Source organism: Symphodus melops, assembly GCF_947650265.1.
Source record: "Symphodus melops genome assembly, chromosome: 4".
In the NCBI taxonomy this organism is placed as follows: domain Eukaryota; kingdom Metazoa; phylum Chordata; class Actinopteri; order Labriformes; family Labridae; genus Symphodus; species Symphodus melops.
In genome coordinates this window covers 23,318,879-23,335,070 of record NC_136694.1, presented here as the reverse complement: position 1 = coordinate 23,335,070, position 16,192 = coordinate 23,318,879, and the positions used below count along the sequence as shown (strand labels likewise).

At 44.3% G+C, this 16,192-nt stretch overlaps 1 protein-coding gene across 1 annotated transcript; it reads right to left on the bottom strand.

The window, feature by feature from the left end:
* Nucleotides 1–105: 105 nt before the first annotated feature.
* ipo9 (importin 9) lies at nt 106–15,916 on the bottom strand. Its single transcript, XM_079341077.1, has 24 exons — nt 15,508–15,916; nt 12,792–12,853; nt 12,510–12,596; nt 11,959–12,160; nt 11,618–11,706; nt 10,695–10,781; nt 10,440–10,559; nt 10,210–10,310; nt 9,238–9,296; nt 8,947–9,098; nt 8,744–8,842; nt 8,353–8,459; nt 8,007–8,146; nt 7,189–7,351; nt 6,544–6,770; nt 6,175–6,323; nt 5,731–5,859; nt 5,202–5,477; nt 4,911–5,077; nt 4,141–4,274; nt 3,860–3,979; nt 2,774–2,887; nt 2,586–2,662; nt 106–939 (listed from the first exon to the last, which is right to left on the bottom strand). The coding sequence occupies exons 1-24, from the start codon at nt 15,854–15,856 to the stop codon at nt 829–831; spliced, it is 3,321 nt and encodes a 1,106-aa protein (XP_079197203.1). The 5' UTR covers nt 15,857–15,916; the 3' UTR covers nt 106–828.
* Nucleotides 15,917–16,192: the final 276 nt, after the last annotated feature.

The window sequence follows — 16,192 nt, the reverse complement described above, 5'->3', positions numbered from 1 at the left end:
TTTTTTTTTTTTTTTTTTTTAAACCTGCGAGGAAACCACAGGTATTCCAAATAATCACAAGTCACTTCGGCTTCAGAGGACAAGAGAAGAATCTGGAAATCAATGTGGAAATATTGTCCTTTCTGGACTTTTTTTATTTAGAAATATTATCTATCCCAAATTGATCAGGTACAAGGAAATGACAAGGCTGTGAAACACCATGGGGAGTGTGAATTCCCAAGTACCCACCATACCCCGAGACACGATGCTCAAAGAGCTTTTCATTTCATTTGTCAGAAACAGTCAACACTTTCCTGAAATATAAGGCAGCCATATAAAGATCAGGATGAGTTTTTGTTTATTCTTGACCTTTTGTTGTTCAATGTAAAATCTTTTGGGAAGTGTTTTCGGGGTTGCATTTTTTCCCCCCCTCTGTTTATACAGTTACACAAAAATAATGGGCTAAGTTACAAATAGGACATGGCAAAAAAAAAAAAAGTCTGTTCATGTCTGTTCATATTTCATGGTTCACCTGTCCTGCCATGGAGCCCCAACATTTTTATTCAACACACGGTCTAAAACGATGAGTCCTCTGACCTTTCTTCAGTCTCTCACCTCTTCGTCTCCACCACTCTTAACAACTGCAAAGTCCGTCCCATCACAAACACACAGAGATGGGAGAGTTATTTGTAAGTGCACGTCCACCTCTTTAAACCCTGTTCGCGTTCTCCTGCCGTGCCAGTCGTCGTGCTTTTCTTTGCCGTTATCACGAGAACAGAAGTGATGCGGTGATAGAAGGGCGTCGTGGATGGGAGAAGAGCTGCCTCCTGGGAGCAGCAGGCGGCGCCGTTAGAGTCCTATAGACTGCAGCGTTTGTCTCTCTGCGTTGTTGATGTGGCCCGAGAACATGCTGTAGCACGGCTGCTGGGCGAACTGTGTCAGGAAGTCTGTCAGGTAGGCCTGGAGGAACAGATCACACAGCACAAGTCAGAAAGGATGGTGCTAGATTGGTTCAAAAATACAGAAATAAGATGAACAAATAGGAGAATTATAACAATATGACAGTATTTAACAGATAAACTGATCATTGGATTGTATCGATCAGAGCTCAGGGAAAGCAGAAGAACAGACCTTGAACTAACTTGAAGAAGAAATTCTACCCAAATAAGATCTTAAGACGACTCAACAAGAAGGAATCGACCCTTTGTTGGCTCTCTGATTCGTCCGCTGACCTACCAATCAGAAAGCCCTCTCTCATAGCAACTGTTGCTGGGCTGCTTCCAGTTAGACGCACATTCTCCCAGGTCAGGTCTTGGACTTCACTGCCAGGAAGTTGTGACCCAACTTCAATTGAAAGATGCTGGAAGTGCGACTTAAGATATATGCACACTGTGATCCAGGTGTAGAGCTCTGTAGCACGTCGCCATCATCGATGTTGCTGTAATTTTGCACATAACTCTCAACGGTGATTTCAAAGCTCTGTTGCAGACATTTAGAGGATATGTCAGACCTCTGGCTCGAGGAATGGTCACTGATGGAGTCCCATATCTAAATAGAGGAAGGCTTTATTGTATTTTATTTGAACGTGTTCGTACTAATATTTACAGATTACTACTTTAGCGACTGTGTGTGCGCGGTTGTCCGTTTCATATGCCTTGGTTTCTCTGGGGATTTTTCCCCCCCCTTCTCTCATAGATTACTTATTTTGTTTAGGCTATAAGCATCTTAAGCAACAAAGCAGTTTGCCTTGTTGGAGTACTAAGAAGCTAAAGCCTGGAAAGTCTAAGTCCAACTTGAACCATCAAGTAACGGTTAATCATTAGAGGTTGGAAGAGAAAAATCGCGTGCCGTCTTCCTCCTCAAAGATTAATCCAAGCAGGCTGGCACCGTTTCCCCCCCAAAGCTTCGTTATAATTAGAACATCTTCTGATCTGATTTGACACTCGCACACTGCTGAAGACGGCTGCAACCACTCTGGAACATATGGCTCTTCTTTAGAAAGTAGAGTGATTGTTTTTGAGGCCTCCATGTTTCTACGGTAATGTTCAGAAGTTAGAAAATAATGTGAACAAATTCCTTCAACTGTAAGTTTGCACACAGTGGAAGTGTCTGTTGCTCTAAATTGATAAAACACAAAGAGACAGTGAAATAATGATGTTATTTTCATGTTGCTGTCTTCTTTTGTGTTCGTCTAATTTCAGTGTTTGGACCGGCCTCCATGAAGTCAAACGCTTGAACCACTAACAGGCACAGTGTGGCGTCCTTTATTCACTCATTTAACCCCTCTCACAGGTCCCAGTAATATAACAGTGCTAGAATCTCTAAGACAAGAGCTATATTTACTAAGTGTATTTTAAATGTATAGATCTCTGGTTGCATTCAGTTCAGAGGGTCAAACAAGTACTTCATTACAAAAACTGGATTATTGCGTCAGAAGTATTCAGTTAAAAACATCTTTATACAAGCACGTCAAAAGAACCACATCATAATCTACTTTCATCGTTTACAGATGATTTGAGCAGAAATCTACAGCTCATGTGTTTTAAATGGAGTTTTTAATATGTGAAGAGAGATATGTGGGAGTTTAGGTTTTGGAGCTTGTATACCTGCAGGTCAATCTGATAAATGGGGTCTTTCAAGGCATCTGGATCATCTTCATCATCATCTTCATAATAATCATCGTCTGAAACACAAGGGCAGGGTAACTCTGGTTTTTCTACATTTTAAGGTCAGAAGTAAGAAGTTGAAGGCAAACGATAAAAAAGCAGCAGAGACGGCGGGGAGATGATCGTACCGTATTTGTTGGAGGCGATGAGATCAGAAAGCAGCTGCCCGGCGAGCCCTTCATCCTCCTCCTCTTCATCCTCCCCCTCATCCTCGGCATTGTCCTCCCACATACCACTCGAATCTGAGACAAACAACAACTGGTCACTGAAATGTCCGCTGTCCTGTTCTCAAGTCCACAGACTCCGACACATGACAAATCTCTTTCAGCAGGTCGAGGTTTTCAATCCATGAAACGACATTTACCGACACTGTTTCAGACTTTACTCACTTACTTTACGCTGGTAAGTTTTCTGACGGCACAATAACGGATGTGAACTTTTTCATTTCATTTAAACTGAGCTAAAACTCCAAAATACTAAAAGAACGAATGTGCGACATTTCACACATAAATACAGCAGAAATCAACTATATCCTACAGAAATGTGTCTTTGAGTCGTGACTGTCTACACTGAGTGAGAAGCTCAATTCACTGTTTACATGGGCAGGACAGCCGGCTCCTCCCCTTGTGTATAAAATCCGTTTAAATCAAGGACCAGAGAAAAGAAGAATATCATGCTCACTGCTTATTTCAATGTCACATAATCAAATGTTTTTAGTGTTTAGTTTACGGTCATTTAGTTTTAATTTATATGCAATGGAAAGCTACAGGCTAACTAAAGAATGCTAACATTAGCCTGCTAACACAACTATGCAGGCCACATGTAAATACAGCTCGAGCCAAAGACAATTGTGTCCGTTGCTTGCGTTTAACGCCTTTTGGCGAGTGCGAGTGAAGGCGTGCTGGAGGTGTCCCCCCACTGGAGGAGATCACAGGTGTGGCCAAACTCGTGCTGGTGCTCAACAGTGACATCTACTGGATCAAAAAGTTGCCCATTCTTTCTTGAAAACTAAAAAAACAGCAGTTTACTTTTGATTGAGAGAAACAACACAGGAAGTACGAAAGCCTTGCTGATATTCAGTCAAACACTTGAAGTCGGTTTCACAGGTTTGATCCTCCTCAGCCAGGTTCTGAGTCCTGAGTGAAACCCTGAACCCCTCCATTGGGTTTTCCAACTGAAAAGTGAAGGACGGATTCTTTGTATTCTTTCTTCACCTTGGCTCCAGTCGGCTGCGTTGGCTCTGCTGGCGTTTGCCTCCATGACCGTCGACAGCTCATTGATGATCAGTTTGTAGATCTTCACTAGCAGAGGAATGTTTGTCCACCGCTCTGGGTCTGTGGAGGAGAAAGACAGCACGTCAACAGCGTAACTTCAACAGCACGCAGTGTGTCTCTGTGTTACATCTGCTGTGACCGTAGCAGCCCACTTTAACTATGCATCTATTTAGGAGTCACGGTCATACAATGACAGATGACATTATCTCTGCTTCTCTTACTCTTTGCGGATTTGGAGCGTGTGCGGATGCCGTCTTCGGGGCTGTAGATCTCCTCTCCCTTCACCACGATGTCCTGGAGACGTTTGTCGTCAGTGTTGAGACCGTGCTGCAGCAGCTTACAGAGAGCCACCGTGCTGCAGGAACAAGAGTACAAGAGTTTAAGATGAGAGGCACGCTTACCGACACTGAGTACGTCACCCGATGGTTGGGTTAAAGTGTCACCAGAGTCCCCCCCCCCCCCCTATATGTGAGCAAACTTGTTATGTAGCATCTCTTGACCTTAAGCAAGAACTAGCTGCATACAAAGACACGTGGACGTTGCCATCTACAGGCAGAAACAGTCAGGACTCTTCTGGATCCTGCACATAATGACTAACAGATGGTTTATCTTTTTTCAAAAATAAAAACAAATAGAATAAATAAACTTGTTGATTAAAAGAAATAAAGCAGGGATACGAAAAGAGTAAGTCATTATTTAGGATGTGGTGATGACCAAGATTCAAAGCAGTGACATACGCTACACTGAAAATGTCCTGATGGACAGCCTGGGGGAGCTATCTAAAACTTTTACTTCAAGCCCCTTACAATCTTTTTCAGTGTGATCTGGGTCAGCATAAGTCCCGTCCTCCCCACTCATATGATGATATTGTGAATACGAATCATAACAGGTAGCAGAACCATCCTTCTTCCTGAGACCCATTTTCAGGATTGTATACATGACTGGCACAGTGACGCAGTGATTTCAATGAGAAACGAAAAGATGATCTGACCTGACTTTACCCTCGTACTGCCCGTAGAAGAGGTGCTGCCTGCTCATCCACTCCGTCATGACAAATTCGAGAGCAGGTTTCCCGGTCGGGCCGGGCAGACTGCACAAGAACTCCAACAGAGGCTCCAGCTGGGAGTGAACCAGGTGGGCGAACACCATGATCAGAGACTACCGACAGAGGAGGAGGGAATAAGGACGTGCACCTTCAACAGCAGGTCAAATTGTTCAGCCGCACAACAATAATACATTGTATCTGTAAAGCATATCAAATCTGTATCTCTCCCCCCTTTACCTGCATAACACTCAGGGTCTCGGCTTGCTGCATTTTGCTCAGAATGGCTCGGAGGATCTGGTCCAGCTGTTCCCCGAGCTGAGTTCCCGCCCGAGAGATCAGAGTGGACACCAACCTGCCCACGAAGGCGGCCGTGAACTCAGACGTCCTGGGGTCTAAGAGCTGGTTGACCACCTGCATGACGTACCACAGGCCGCTGTTACCCTGCTCGTCTCTCCACTGGGCAATCTGCTCGAGGGCAACGGAGACGTACGCCCGCAGACACTCGCCGCCGTTCTGGAGAAGGGAAGAAAATGGTCAAGCGGGGGAAAAATAATAATAATAAAAAAAAAATACAGAAGATTTCTTCAGAGGCTACACAGAATTATTCGGAGTCTGCACTAACAAATTATTGATTTTTTATTTGCAATCCATAAAGTTTTTTTTTTTTTTGCGTGTAAAGAAACCAACTTTAAAACAGAACTAACTACGCATATCCACATCATTATCATTTCAGGATGCTTTTACATCGGGATGAAGTCAGACTCACCTGCATGATGGCGTTGTCGTCGGTGCGTAAGGTGCACTGAGCCACCACAGGGAACGCCTGACACACCAGCATCTCTGACAGAGGAGGTTTGGTGTTTCGGACGACCGTGGTCAGGATGTCTATAGATGTCTGTGGTACGAAGGAGGAGAAAAGAAAACTCACTTTTCCGTTTAACATGAATCATGGCAAAGTGCCGAGTCATCATTCACAGGATTAAAGGGAGACACTGAGCGAGGAGGACATAAAGAAATAGGTCGGGGTCTGTGAAGCTAATTGCTGACATCTTTAGCAAAACAACTTCTGGAAAAATATGAAATTCTGGTTTTTTTAAAACCTTTTCCCCCCCGTCTCAGAAAAAGCCCAACCCAGCAGTGTTGGATCCTGGTGTTGATCACAGGGGAAGGTTGTTTTTAATGGAATGAAGGAACAAGACAGATTACGTACAGCACAGAGTCCAGTGGGAATCTTGTCGGGCGGAGCCTGCATGATGCTGACCAGCGTGGGGATGAGACGCATCTGCATGGGGACCTGGCAGCCTTCGATCTGTGCCAGCTCTTTAAAGATGTCCTGAGCCAGAGATGCAACCACCGGGTCTGAAGAGAAGAGAGCACACACATTCAATCAGTGGTTCTCTTCACCTGACAATATGGATCTTCCCTCTGACTTTGATTAGAGAAACATGTTTTTCCTCACTGAATCCGGGTCATTTATGTCAAAGAACAAGTTTAAAATTAAAGTCTAAAATCTCAACATTGTGTCCTGTTTCTTTTACCTTCAAATTAAGAAAGGATTCATGAAGAGAAAAAGCTGTACCATTGTTATATTTAAGGAAAATTGCGATGGTTAGGGGGCAGATCTTGTTCTCGGCGCTGGTGGTGAAGGCAGGGTCGACAGTGCAGACGATGCACAGGGTTTCCATGACGAGGGTTAGAACCTCCGAGCTGAACTGGGCGGCCAGTTGGACCAGTCCCTCGAGGATGCTGGGGAGGAAGGGCTGAAGGACGTGGGTGCTCTCCGACAGCTTCAGCTGATCACAATACCTAAAAAAACAACAAAAAAAAAACAGGGAATAAGACGTAATGAACAGACAGCATCTTAAAATGCTTACCAAAGGTTAAAAGTTTAATGTTTTTATACTTTGTCAGTTTCCATGAACTATGGCTGAGGTTAGAGGAATATATAGATAATGCTGCCTTTACTCAGAATGAATTTTGTCATGGGATGAGGACTGTAAAAAGCGAGATTGTTCTTTCAAATGTGAAAAAATAAATCAGTCCGCATGGACCTGCTTAAAGCTCAGTAATTCATATTTTATACAATTATTCTTAAAGCAATGCATCCTCGTTGTCACTTTATGTTTAGCACACAGACGTGAGAGTGGTATCATCTCTGCTAACTACAAACGAGAAGCACGTAAATGCAACAGTTTAAAGCCGTAACAAAACACAGCTCTCTCACCCCCAGATGGCCCGGACTGCGGAGATGCGGACGGAGGGCGGCTGGCTGTCATGGAGGCCGCTGACGGTGGCCTGGAGGAACTGCTGGATAAGCTCAGGAGACATGGCTGCCGTGAAGCGGCTGGCCGCCCACAGAGCTCGGCCGAGCAGGAACGGAGATGCCGCTGGTCAAATGTAAAAAAAAACAACAACAAAAAAACAACAGCAACAATCAGAGACAGTGATGAAGAAACAAGAAGAGAAGACGAGTCAGAGAGAACTACTGCACGCAAGAAATGGAAGTTAATTTACACCGTTTCTGGCAGTGGGCAATGAGGGAACATTTTTGTCCTTCAAGTTGATGAATTGGAAGCAAAAAAAAAAAAAATGGGCAAGGACAAGAACACCTACGCAAAACTGTAATGACACCTCGGTCAGAGCATCTCACACTCTGCAGCTCTTATTGGATGTTTGCCAATCTGCAGCGCCTACTCGACGTGGTCCAAGGAAGTTAAACTGGTGAACTAGCACTGAGCTCAAGGGCTGCCAAGACTCACTGACATGGGCGGGGACAAAAGCTGGCCCATGTGGTCCGAGCCAACAGAAGAGCTGCTAATAAAATAAAATAATAATAATAATAATAATAATAAAATTAATAAAATCGCTTGTTCTGATAGAAAGGTTTCAGAGCGCTGCAGTTTGCAGTGTGTGGGACTCTGAGTATGTGCAGACCAGGAAGTGTTACCGTGACGATCTGACCGCCCTGACCCAATGGGACAATGAGTCGTTTTATTCGCTTTAAATCGAATTTTTAAAAAAAAAGATCCATATGTTACTCACCTGGCAGGTTGAGATCGGCGAGGATGACACTCGCGAGGAAACCGTGCATGTCAAACTGGATCCGACCGTTCTTCACGTTCTCAGTGATGATGGTTTTGACAGAGCCGAGGGCCAGCATGCAAGCCTCGTGGATCTTCCACCTAAAAACATTCAAAGTGCAGGCGTTTACAAAACACAGGAGAAGATGAACAACTTCCACTTGGCTTGTCACACATCCATCTGGAGGAGTTTTTTTGTTTTGTTGCTGCATCGTCCTGAATTAGCGGAGGAACGTGGCTCAAACTCAATCAAGAGTCGATCCCAGACACGATACGTCAGATAGAGAAAGAGAGCACTGTTAGCTCACCAGTGCTCATTTCCGCTGTTCTTGGCCTGCTCGGCCTCCTGGAGGTGTCTCGTCGCTGCTGCTGCCAGAGCTGCCGCGCTCTCGTTCTGAAACTCTGCAGCTACAGCCTGCAAGCCAGGGGTCAAAGGTTACCGACATTATATTCACTCTCAGGAGGAGAGAAGCTTTTTTATTTATTTATTTATTTTTATTAAATGCTGGACATTTCTGACCCCAATTGTAACACTGAACTGAGCATATTAGTGATTCTACACTGCAAGAAAACTAATCCTCATAAATAAACAATCATTCCTTTTTAGGAATCAGAGCAATGAGATTCAACGTATTCATCGAGTGTGCAGAGGCTGCTTACCTAAAAAGACTGATTTTTTTTTTTGTCTTTTTAACCCACCAGTAGAAGGTCCTGAGCAGAGATCCTGACGGAGTACGAGAAGGTGTCATCATCCTCGTCCTCCACAAACTGCTGAGGGTTAGCTGTCCATATCTTGATCTGAAGCAGCAAAAGGGCCGAACAGTTAGTTCAGACGTTTAACCAACCACGAGTGAAACGTGCCGCGGTTACACCCTCCTGCGTAAGCCGTTTCTCGTCCTCACCTGGTCCTCGGTGATCTGCATGTACAGGATGACGTAGTAGATGAGTTCGGGCAGAGCTTTCTTCACCGTGCTCTTGAACTTGTTGTTCTCCAGCAGCGTGTGGACAAACTCAAAGATGCTGAACACAAGGTTCTCAAAGCCCAACACCTCACCTGTGAAAAGGAAAAACAGACATTAAAAAAAACAACAAAAAAAACCAAAACTAATAAATAAAACCAGGAATAACTTTGAAACAAAGGAAGCATGTAGAGATGAAAGAAAAATAGTCACGATGTGGTCGATTCTACTCACCATCCGAGTCGACGGGGTCGTCCACTTCCTCAGTGTAGTTCACTTCTGTTCGCACATAAGTGGGCAAAAAAGTTAAGGAATACTGCACAAACATTTTCCTCCAGAGACCCGAAGGGAACACTTTTAGCACAACGAGGTAATATTACATAACTTGTAGGAGCCATGTGATAAGCGGGATGATGATGACCATCGAGTGGGTCGTTTTTAATAGAAATAAAGACTGACTCTTTTTATCGTCCCTTACTTATAAACGGTCATAATATGATGCCTTCCATTTACCTCCGCACTGGGAACTCAGAATGACGTCACACCCGAGTTCAGCGTGTTCCAGTTACAAGTCGGAAAAGCAACATAAAAAACCTCCAGGAGTAGTTTTGTTTAGTTCGATAATACCAGACGATAACCTGACACTGTGTGTGTGTGTGCGCGCGCGCTGAGATAACATGACAACGTGTCCACAGAGAAAAGTGTCACGATACGACAGCTGTGACTGATTCAATCACACAAAAAGAGGAGCTGTAGTTACAGCTCTAACATATGGCTGATGCACACAGCAGCCATCTTGAATTCTAACTCGGGCAACTAACTTTTCTCCGATTGCTTCAGGGGGCGTTCCAGTTGACGCTTCCGACTTGGAACTTGGAATTTCCTACTGCCCAGTTCAACTGGAACGCAGCGTCATGTCAGAACCTGACACACTGGAGCACTTGCATGTCTTTATAAATGGATTAAAGTAGATTTGTAATTTGCTTAGTGACTTAGAAGTCACTTTCTTCTTTCAAACTGTTTTCTATTTTCAGTGGAGGCTTCAGAAATATTCAACTTCATCCGTTTGCAACATTTTTCTTTGAAAGTGTGATGCATGTGCGTGAACCTTTAATACAATGCGTTGATGCTTTTACAACACAGACAGCTGTAGCTATCTCAGGGTCAAGCGAGCCGGTGCTCACAGTCGGCTTTGTAAAAGGATATAAAGCCGCACTTTCCGTCAGTGTGTTCCACACAATGGGTAAAATCTGTTGCATGGAGGACACCATGGGTTTAGGGAAGTTCTTCACCAATGCTGTTACTGCCTGACGGAGCGAAAAGACAACACATGTCACAGACTGAAGCCTGTCCTACAGATACTGCACATCGTGTCATTGTTCAACACAAACATCTGCATGCTTAACTCGAGGATTCTAAAGGATGATGTGTCGCACCTTGAGGACCTCCATCTTGAGCCCGCTATCGGACGAGGGTCCATCAGGCATCTGAAGAGCCTGCACAAACGCTTCCGTGAACTGCTGCACCACAGGGAAGATCAATGCTTTGGCTGCTCCCTAAAACAAACACAAACCAGAAGGAGCAGAATGAAACTTTATCCATGACCTTTAAACTGTGAATCATCTGTGTAACTGCTAACAGTGTACATGACATGACTTCACACACAGCACGCCTCGGTGTGACTGTCTTACCTTCTCCAGCTCTTCAATAGCACAGATGAGGTTTGCACAGGTGGTGAAAATTTCCACAGCTCTGGACCGGGTCCGAATACTGTACACCTGCAGCAAGAGAAGACAGAGTTAGCTGAAGTTAAAATATCAGACGAACAGTTCGTTCACTGAGGGAAATCATGAGTGACATTTCACATCCAGTAAGTGCAATGCTAAAGAAAAAAACAAAACTTTTTTTTACTTTTTCAGTTTCAAATATTTTAATTTCATGATCATTTCTGGAGAAATCTGAGAATTTATTCTCTATTTCCCAGAGAGTCGAGCTGTACCCGAGGGCGGTGGAGCAAGCTCGGTTAGAATCGAATATTAGGTTTGGCCAGATATATTAAATGTGCTGCACTATCCAATTTATTTCTGTTTGTGAACAAACGACTTAGTCTGCTCATCATAACAACAATACTCGCGCTTTGATCCCCTGCTTTATCACAGCAGGGGATCCGTGCTGATTGATGAAGACATGCATGACCGGCATCTCAGCGGTCAGTGCAGATGAAAACATGTCGAAATTGTGGCTTCTGTTTTGACAGACGTAGAACCTCGATCGGTGCATTTATGGGATGGACTGACAGTCAACGGACTTCTCATTCTCTCATGTTTCTCTCTTGGTCTACTTTCGGCATGTGCAGTGATTATTATTTTTTTTTTTGGTCAGGAAATATACTTGAGCTGCTATAAGAGTACTTTGGCGCCCAAAATCGCGCCTTGAACTGGCAGTCTAAAAGGACTTCTGACAACTGGTGCTGTGATACTGCCACAACCTGCAGCTTCCCCCGTGTTCACTCTCTTTGTTCACTCTGCTTTTTTCATATGATGATATCAAAAAAATGTTTTTAAAACCGATACAGCACAGGAAGTACAGACAGAGATCACAGTAAGAAAATTACCTCAGCCATGGTGAAGATTTTGTACATTTCAGGTAGGATGACAGGAGCCACCAGCGGCATCTGAGTGTCTGTCACCTCCCGAGTAAACTCTGCAGATAACAGACAACAGCTTACTGAATAAACGAGAACACATTTACAACAGGAATATTTTCCTCAAGGGGTATCACGTCTAAATCCGTGTTTAACTCTCGAGCTCACTCTTTTCTTTTTTTAACTTTAAGACTGATTGTGATCGTTCTTCTAAGTGACTTTTTTTTTTACTGTGAGTGGAAATGAGTGTGTGTGTGTGTGTGTGTGTGTGTGTGTGTGTGTGTGTGTGTGTGTGTGTGTATATAACACACCTGTGAGGACCCTCATGGCCCCGTGCACAGCATTAACATCTCCGCTGACCAGCATCTCCATCAGGAGCGTGAACAGCTGCGGCCAGGCTTCAGGCCAGTCCCAGTGCGCGATGGCCGACACGGCATACGCAACGCTGGAGCGGACTTTGCTGATTGCCTCCCGCAGACCGTTGGGCAGCAGCTCCCTGATGGCAGCTTTAGCCTGGAGGAGCACAACAGGAGTATGGTAAGAAATTATTACTTTGAAAAGACAGAACTTAAGCTACGACATGGTCGAGCTGAGCAGAAAAAAATAAAATGATAAAAGACAGCACAGTTGTGCACACAGTTGTTTTCACGATACTGTATGGATATTCTACAAAGCTGAATGTGGTGGACTGATATTTTTGAATAAACAGTGTTGACTTAATAAGAGAGCGAGCTGTATCCTCAGTTCTGCTGTTCTTTATGTGGAGCATCTCATGACGCATCATATCGCGAGGTCCCTGCAGATATCCAGCCCTGCGGCATCGAAGGTGACAGAGAGGTGCTCAGTGTGAAAAACGGTTTACCTGATCCGTCGTTTCAGGAGGTCTGAACTTCTCAGACTGGGAACACCAGTGAGTCTCCACATACTGCTTCAGGATGACTGACGCTAACTGCAAGCACACAACAGGACAGGCAGAAGTCAGGACGTCATATCTGATGTCGTGCTCAAAAATGATTTATAAAAAAAAAATAAAAAATAAAAAAGTTGTGACAATCAGGACACTCCTGATGATCAAAAATGTCTCACATAAAAGGACGTCCTGAAATATTGGCATAACGTTTCTTCTTTTTCCTTCAATACTCACCTGACGGATTGCGAGCGCCCCCTGGGGATCAACTGTGAGTTCTGCCAGGTGGACACCAAACTCTACAACATGAGCAATAAATGAACCAATCAGAGCGCAGAATAGACATCAATAAACAACAATAAGAGCAGGATGAGTACACTACAGCGAGGACTCCCATTCAGTTTGACAGTTGAAAAAAGTACTGATAAAAAAAAGTTTGAAAGTTTAGACACTGGGTGTAATTCCAGTTTGATTGCCGGGAAAAGTTCTTCTGTCACCATGGGGATTAACTGTGTACGACCTACACACTACAAAAACCATGAGCCATACAGCACTGGGGTTTGAACCTGGCCTGACTGGCATGCAGAGATTAACGCACAGTTCAGGATCAGCATCAACCTGAGCTCTGATCCAGCTCGCTCTCATTGGGTTTTACTCAGAGTGACATCAGGCGCCAGAAGACAATGTTAGTGCTGACAATCCTACAAAGTGGCTGCTGCCTTAGAGAGAGAGAGAGAGAGAGAGAGAGAGAGGGGCCAGCCGAAAGGGTCGGCTTCTCTGTGTGTGTCGCTGCAGTACAGTGGACGGCCCGCCGGCACAAACAGCCTTTCACAGAGGGTGAAATGTTAGCCTGGGAGACAATGGAAAGACTGATTAATAGTCAGCGTATCCAATGGAACTGTATCCGTCTTTCCATTTCGATAAAACAAAGTCATATTTCTCCCCACATACTAAGTGTTTGAATAATAAGACGGAGTGCTGTTGTTCTAAATAACAACACGGCTGTGAGTAGACAAAATGTACATGTGATAAGTCAAAAGAACCACATCTGCACTCATGTTCAGTATAAAATGACGGAGTGTGAGACGGCTTTTATCAAACACTTCTAACTGTAGTAAAACATATGAAGGCTTTATTTCATATTCAAAGCTTGACTCAAACGTAACTGGACTTGGCTCACACCAACTTCCCCAATTTCACTGAACCTGGACCGTCCAGCAGCAGCACATGAAGCTTTTTGTACGTCTTCATGTTTAGATTCATATTATAATTTAAACATAAATGAACAAAGTCTGTCCATGTTTGGGATTTTAAATCCCCAGAATTGCACACGATGGTTGTTGTAAATTACGAGCAGACTGCTGTTTCAAGGCGTAATATTTATATCTTTGATGTTTCGCCGTCAATACGAGTGTCGCAGAGACGAGGGGATTCATCCTCATGACAGTTTTCCGGAGTAGTAACAGAGGCGTTACAGGCGGCGAGACGGGATCAACAAAACCAGCAGGGTAAAAACCGCGCTGTGTGTGTGTGTGTCCGTGTAGCTCCCACTGTGTTGTGCAACATGAATTCACAGAGACCAATGTAACACTGCATTAGAAAGGGCTATTATTCAAATCAACTGAGCGAGAGTGGTATACAGTATTTCAGTCCCAATGCTGTTAAACTCTAGATTTAGGCTCATTGGATGCCGGGTTAGAGGACAGGAACATTTCATTGTTGTTTTTAAACAAAATGTGATAAATAAAACTAAAGCAAATGAAATCTAGCTATTTTAAAGTTTCACAGACATCTTAAAACTTTCCCTGACTTCAAAGCCCACTATAACAAAACTCTGTCAGAAGTGGTGTAGTAGAGACTGAAGGCGTGGGTGTACTCAATATATATTTATATATGATGAAATGGAAGAATACTTACAGTAAGTATGTAGTAGTCAATTAGAGAGGGGGGTGTGGGAGGGGGTCATCCCTTCTCCAGCACATTACTGAACATTACCAGACAACAAATGGTCTGAATCAGAGTGGATTTAGAAGGGAGTATACCCTCAGGAGAGACTGAAACATGAGTGTGTATACCCTACACTAAGGATGAATGCTTTATATAAGGAAACTATAATTGTATTAATGTCAACACAGCCCTGATTCACTATAGTTTCACATCTTCTGGTGGTCTCCGTGTAATAAAGCCCTTCCTCCGTGTCCTCGTGCTCACAGTGTTGATGAAGGGAAGCTGAGGGCGCGTGCAGCGGGAGGAGAAGAAGCCTCCGCGGGAAAAAATGTGACAGCAGACAGACTCAGTTTAAATCCAGGGAACTTTTTGGTAGGTCACCTCACATGTTGGGACACCACTTTGGCTTTTCAGCTGAAATATTGGCAAAAGGTATGTTGCTGTCCCCGTTACCAAGTGACGTTTAAGCTTAGAGACCAGAAACGTCAAGGTGTGTGTGAAACGTGAGCTAACGTCAAGCGCAAACACGAAGCGTCTAACTTCATGTTTTCCTCCTCAGACAGGATGAGCCACAGTGTCCATCATGTTGCTGTGCAGATGGAGGGACCTCCTCATTCACATGTGCTTCAGATAACTCAGCTCACATTTTAAACTTTACACGGCTAACTTCTGTCCAACCACGTCACTCTGACCAGGTAACATACATCATTGGTGAGGGCGACACGTTTTAATGAGATGTGGAGCTAACTTGGTCATATTTAACTTGTGAAAAGATGGCCTATCCGCTAACTGCAGGTAGCGGAGTCAGATCTCTTGCTAAAGGTTTGTAGTTAGCTCCTTCTGCAGCACAAAGTTAGCACTGATAAGACCTGCAGACAGCTGTGTCCGTCCACACAAACCCGGGTCGTTATTGAGTGATAACACAAGTGAGGAAGCCTCCGTGAATCCCCCCAAAAAAAACTAAAAAAAAAAAAAAACTAGCGTCTACAAACTGGCTACCACTTACCCTCTGTCACTTCCAGGACTTTGATCTGCTCCTCCGCGGCGGTACGCACTTCTTGAGCCGGGGACAGTATAGCAGTCAGGGTCTCGATCAGAGCTTCTTTGAGTCCCTGCTGAACCGGACCGGCGGCCGAACCGGACCGGGCACTACCCGCTGCACTCATCCCTGATTTATACGCACCACTACCCGCTAGAGTCAATCCACCACCGCCGCCACCACCAACCGGGGAGGAGGAGCAGAGAGCCACAGAGGCGAAGCGCGCCAATGCATGGAAACGTGGAGGCGGGGTTTGTCGGGAGGAAGTATGTTTCGTCGTCCGGTTCTGCCCACGTGTTTGTTTTTTTTCCTCCATGTTTTTTTTTGTTTGCAATAACTGGCTCCCTCTTGTGGAGCGGGGGAAAATGAGGCATTTGTTTCCACTTCCATCATAGATACCAAGACTTCTGGGATCTAGGTGCTCCTGTCCTGTACCTTAAAGACTAGTTCAATGGATCTGCTCACCAGTAAAAATATTATACCTGTTTATCAAAAGTCTACAGATGTTTCACCTGTGCAATTGAATGGTTTAGTGAAACCAGAACCAGACTGCCATTGTAATTTAAATAGCTTTCAAATCTCTGTAAGCAATGCTGTTAGTGCAATGCAAAACTTACAGCCAAAATATAGCAGACAATTGTGTGATATTCCT

What these genes read in the sequence shown, in the direction of transcription:
- ipo9 (XM_079341077.1), bottom strand. Translation starts at nt 15,856, where the DNA reads ATGGAGGAAAAAAAACAAACACGTGGGCAGAACCGGACGACGAAACAT. An exon ending in CGCAGCCGACTGGAGCCAAG is followed by an intron (nt 2,888 to 3,859) that starts GTGAAGAAAGAA and finishes TGTTTGTCTCAG; the next exon opens with ATTCGAGTGGTATGTGGGAG. An exon ending in CATCGCCTCCAACAAATACG is followed by an intron (nt 2,663 to 2,773) that starts GTACGATCATCT and finishes CTTGTGTTTCAG; the next exon opens with ACGATGATTATTATGAAGAT.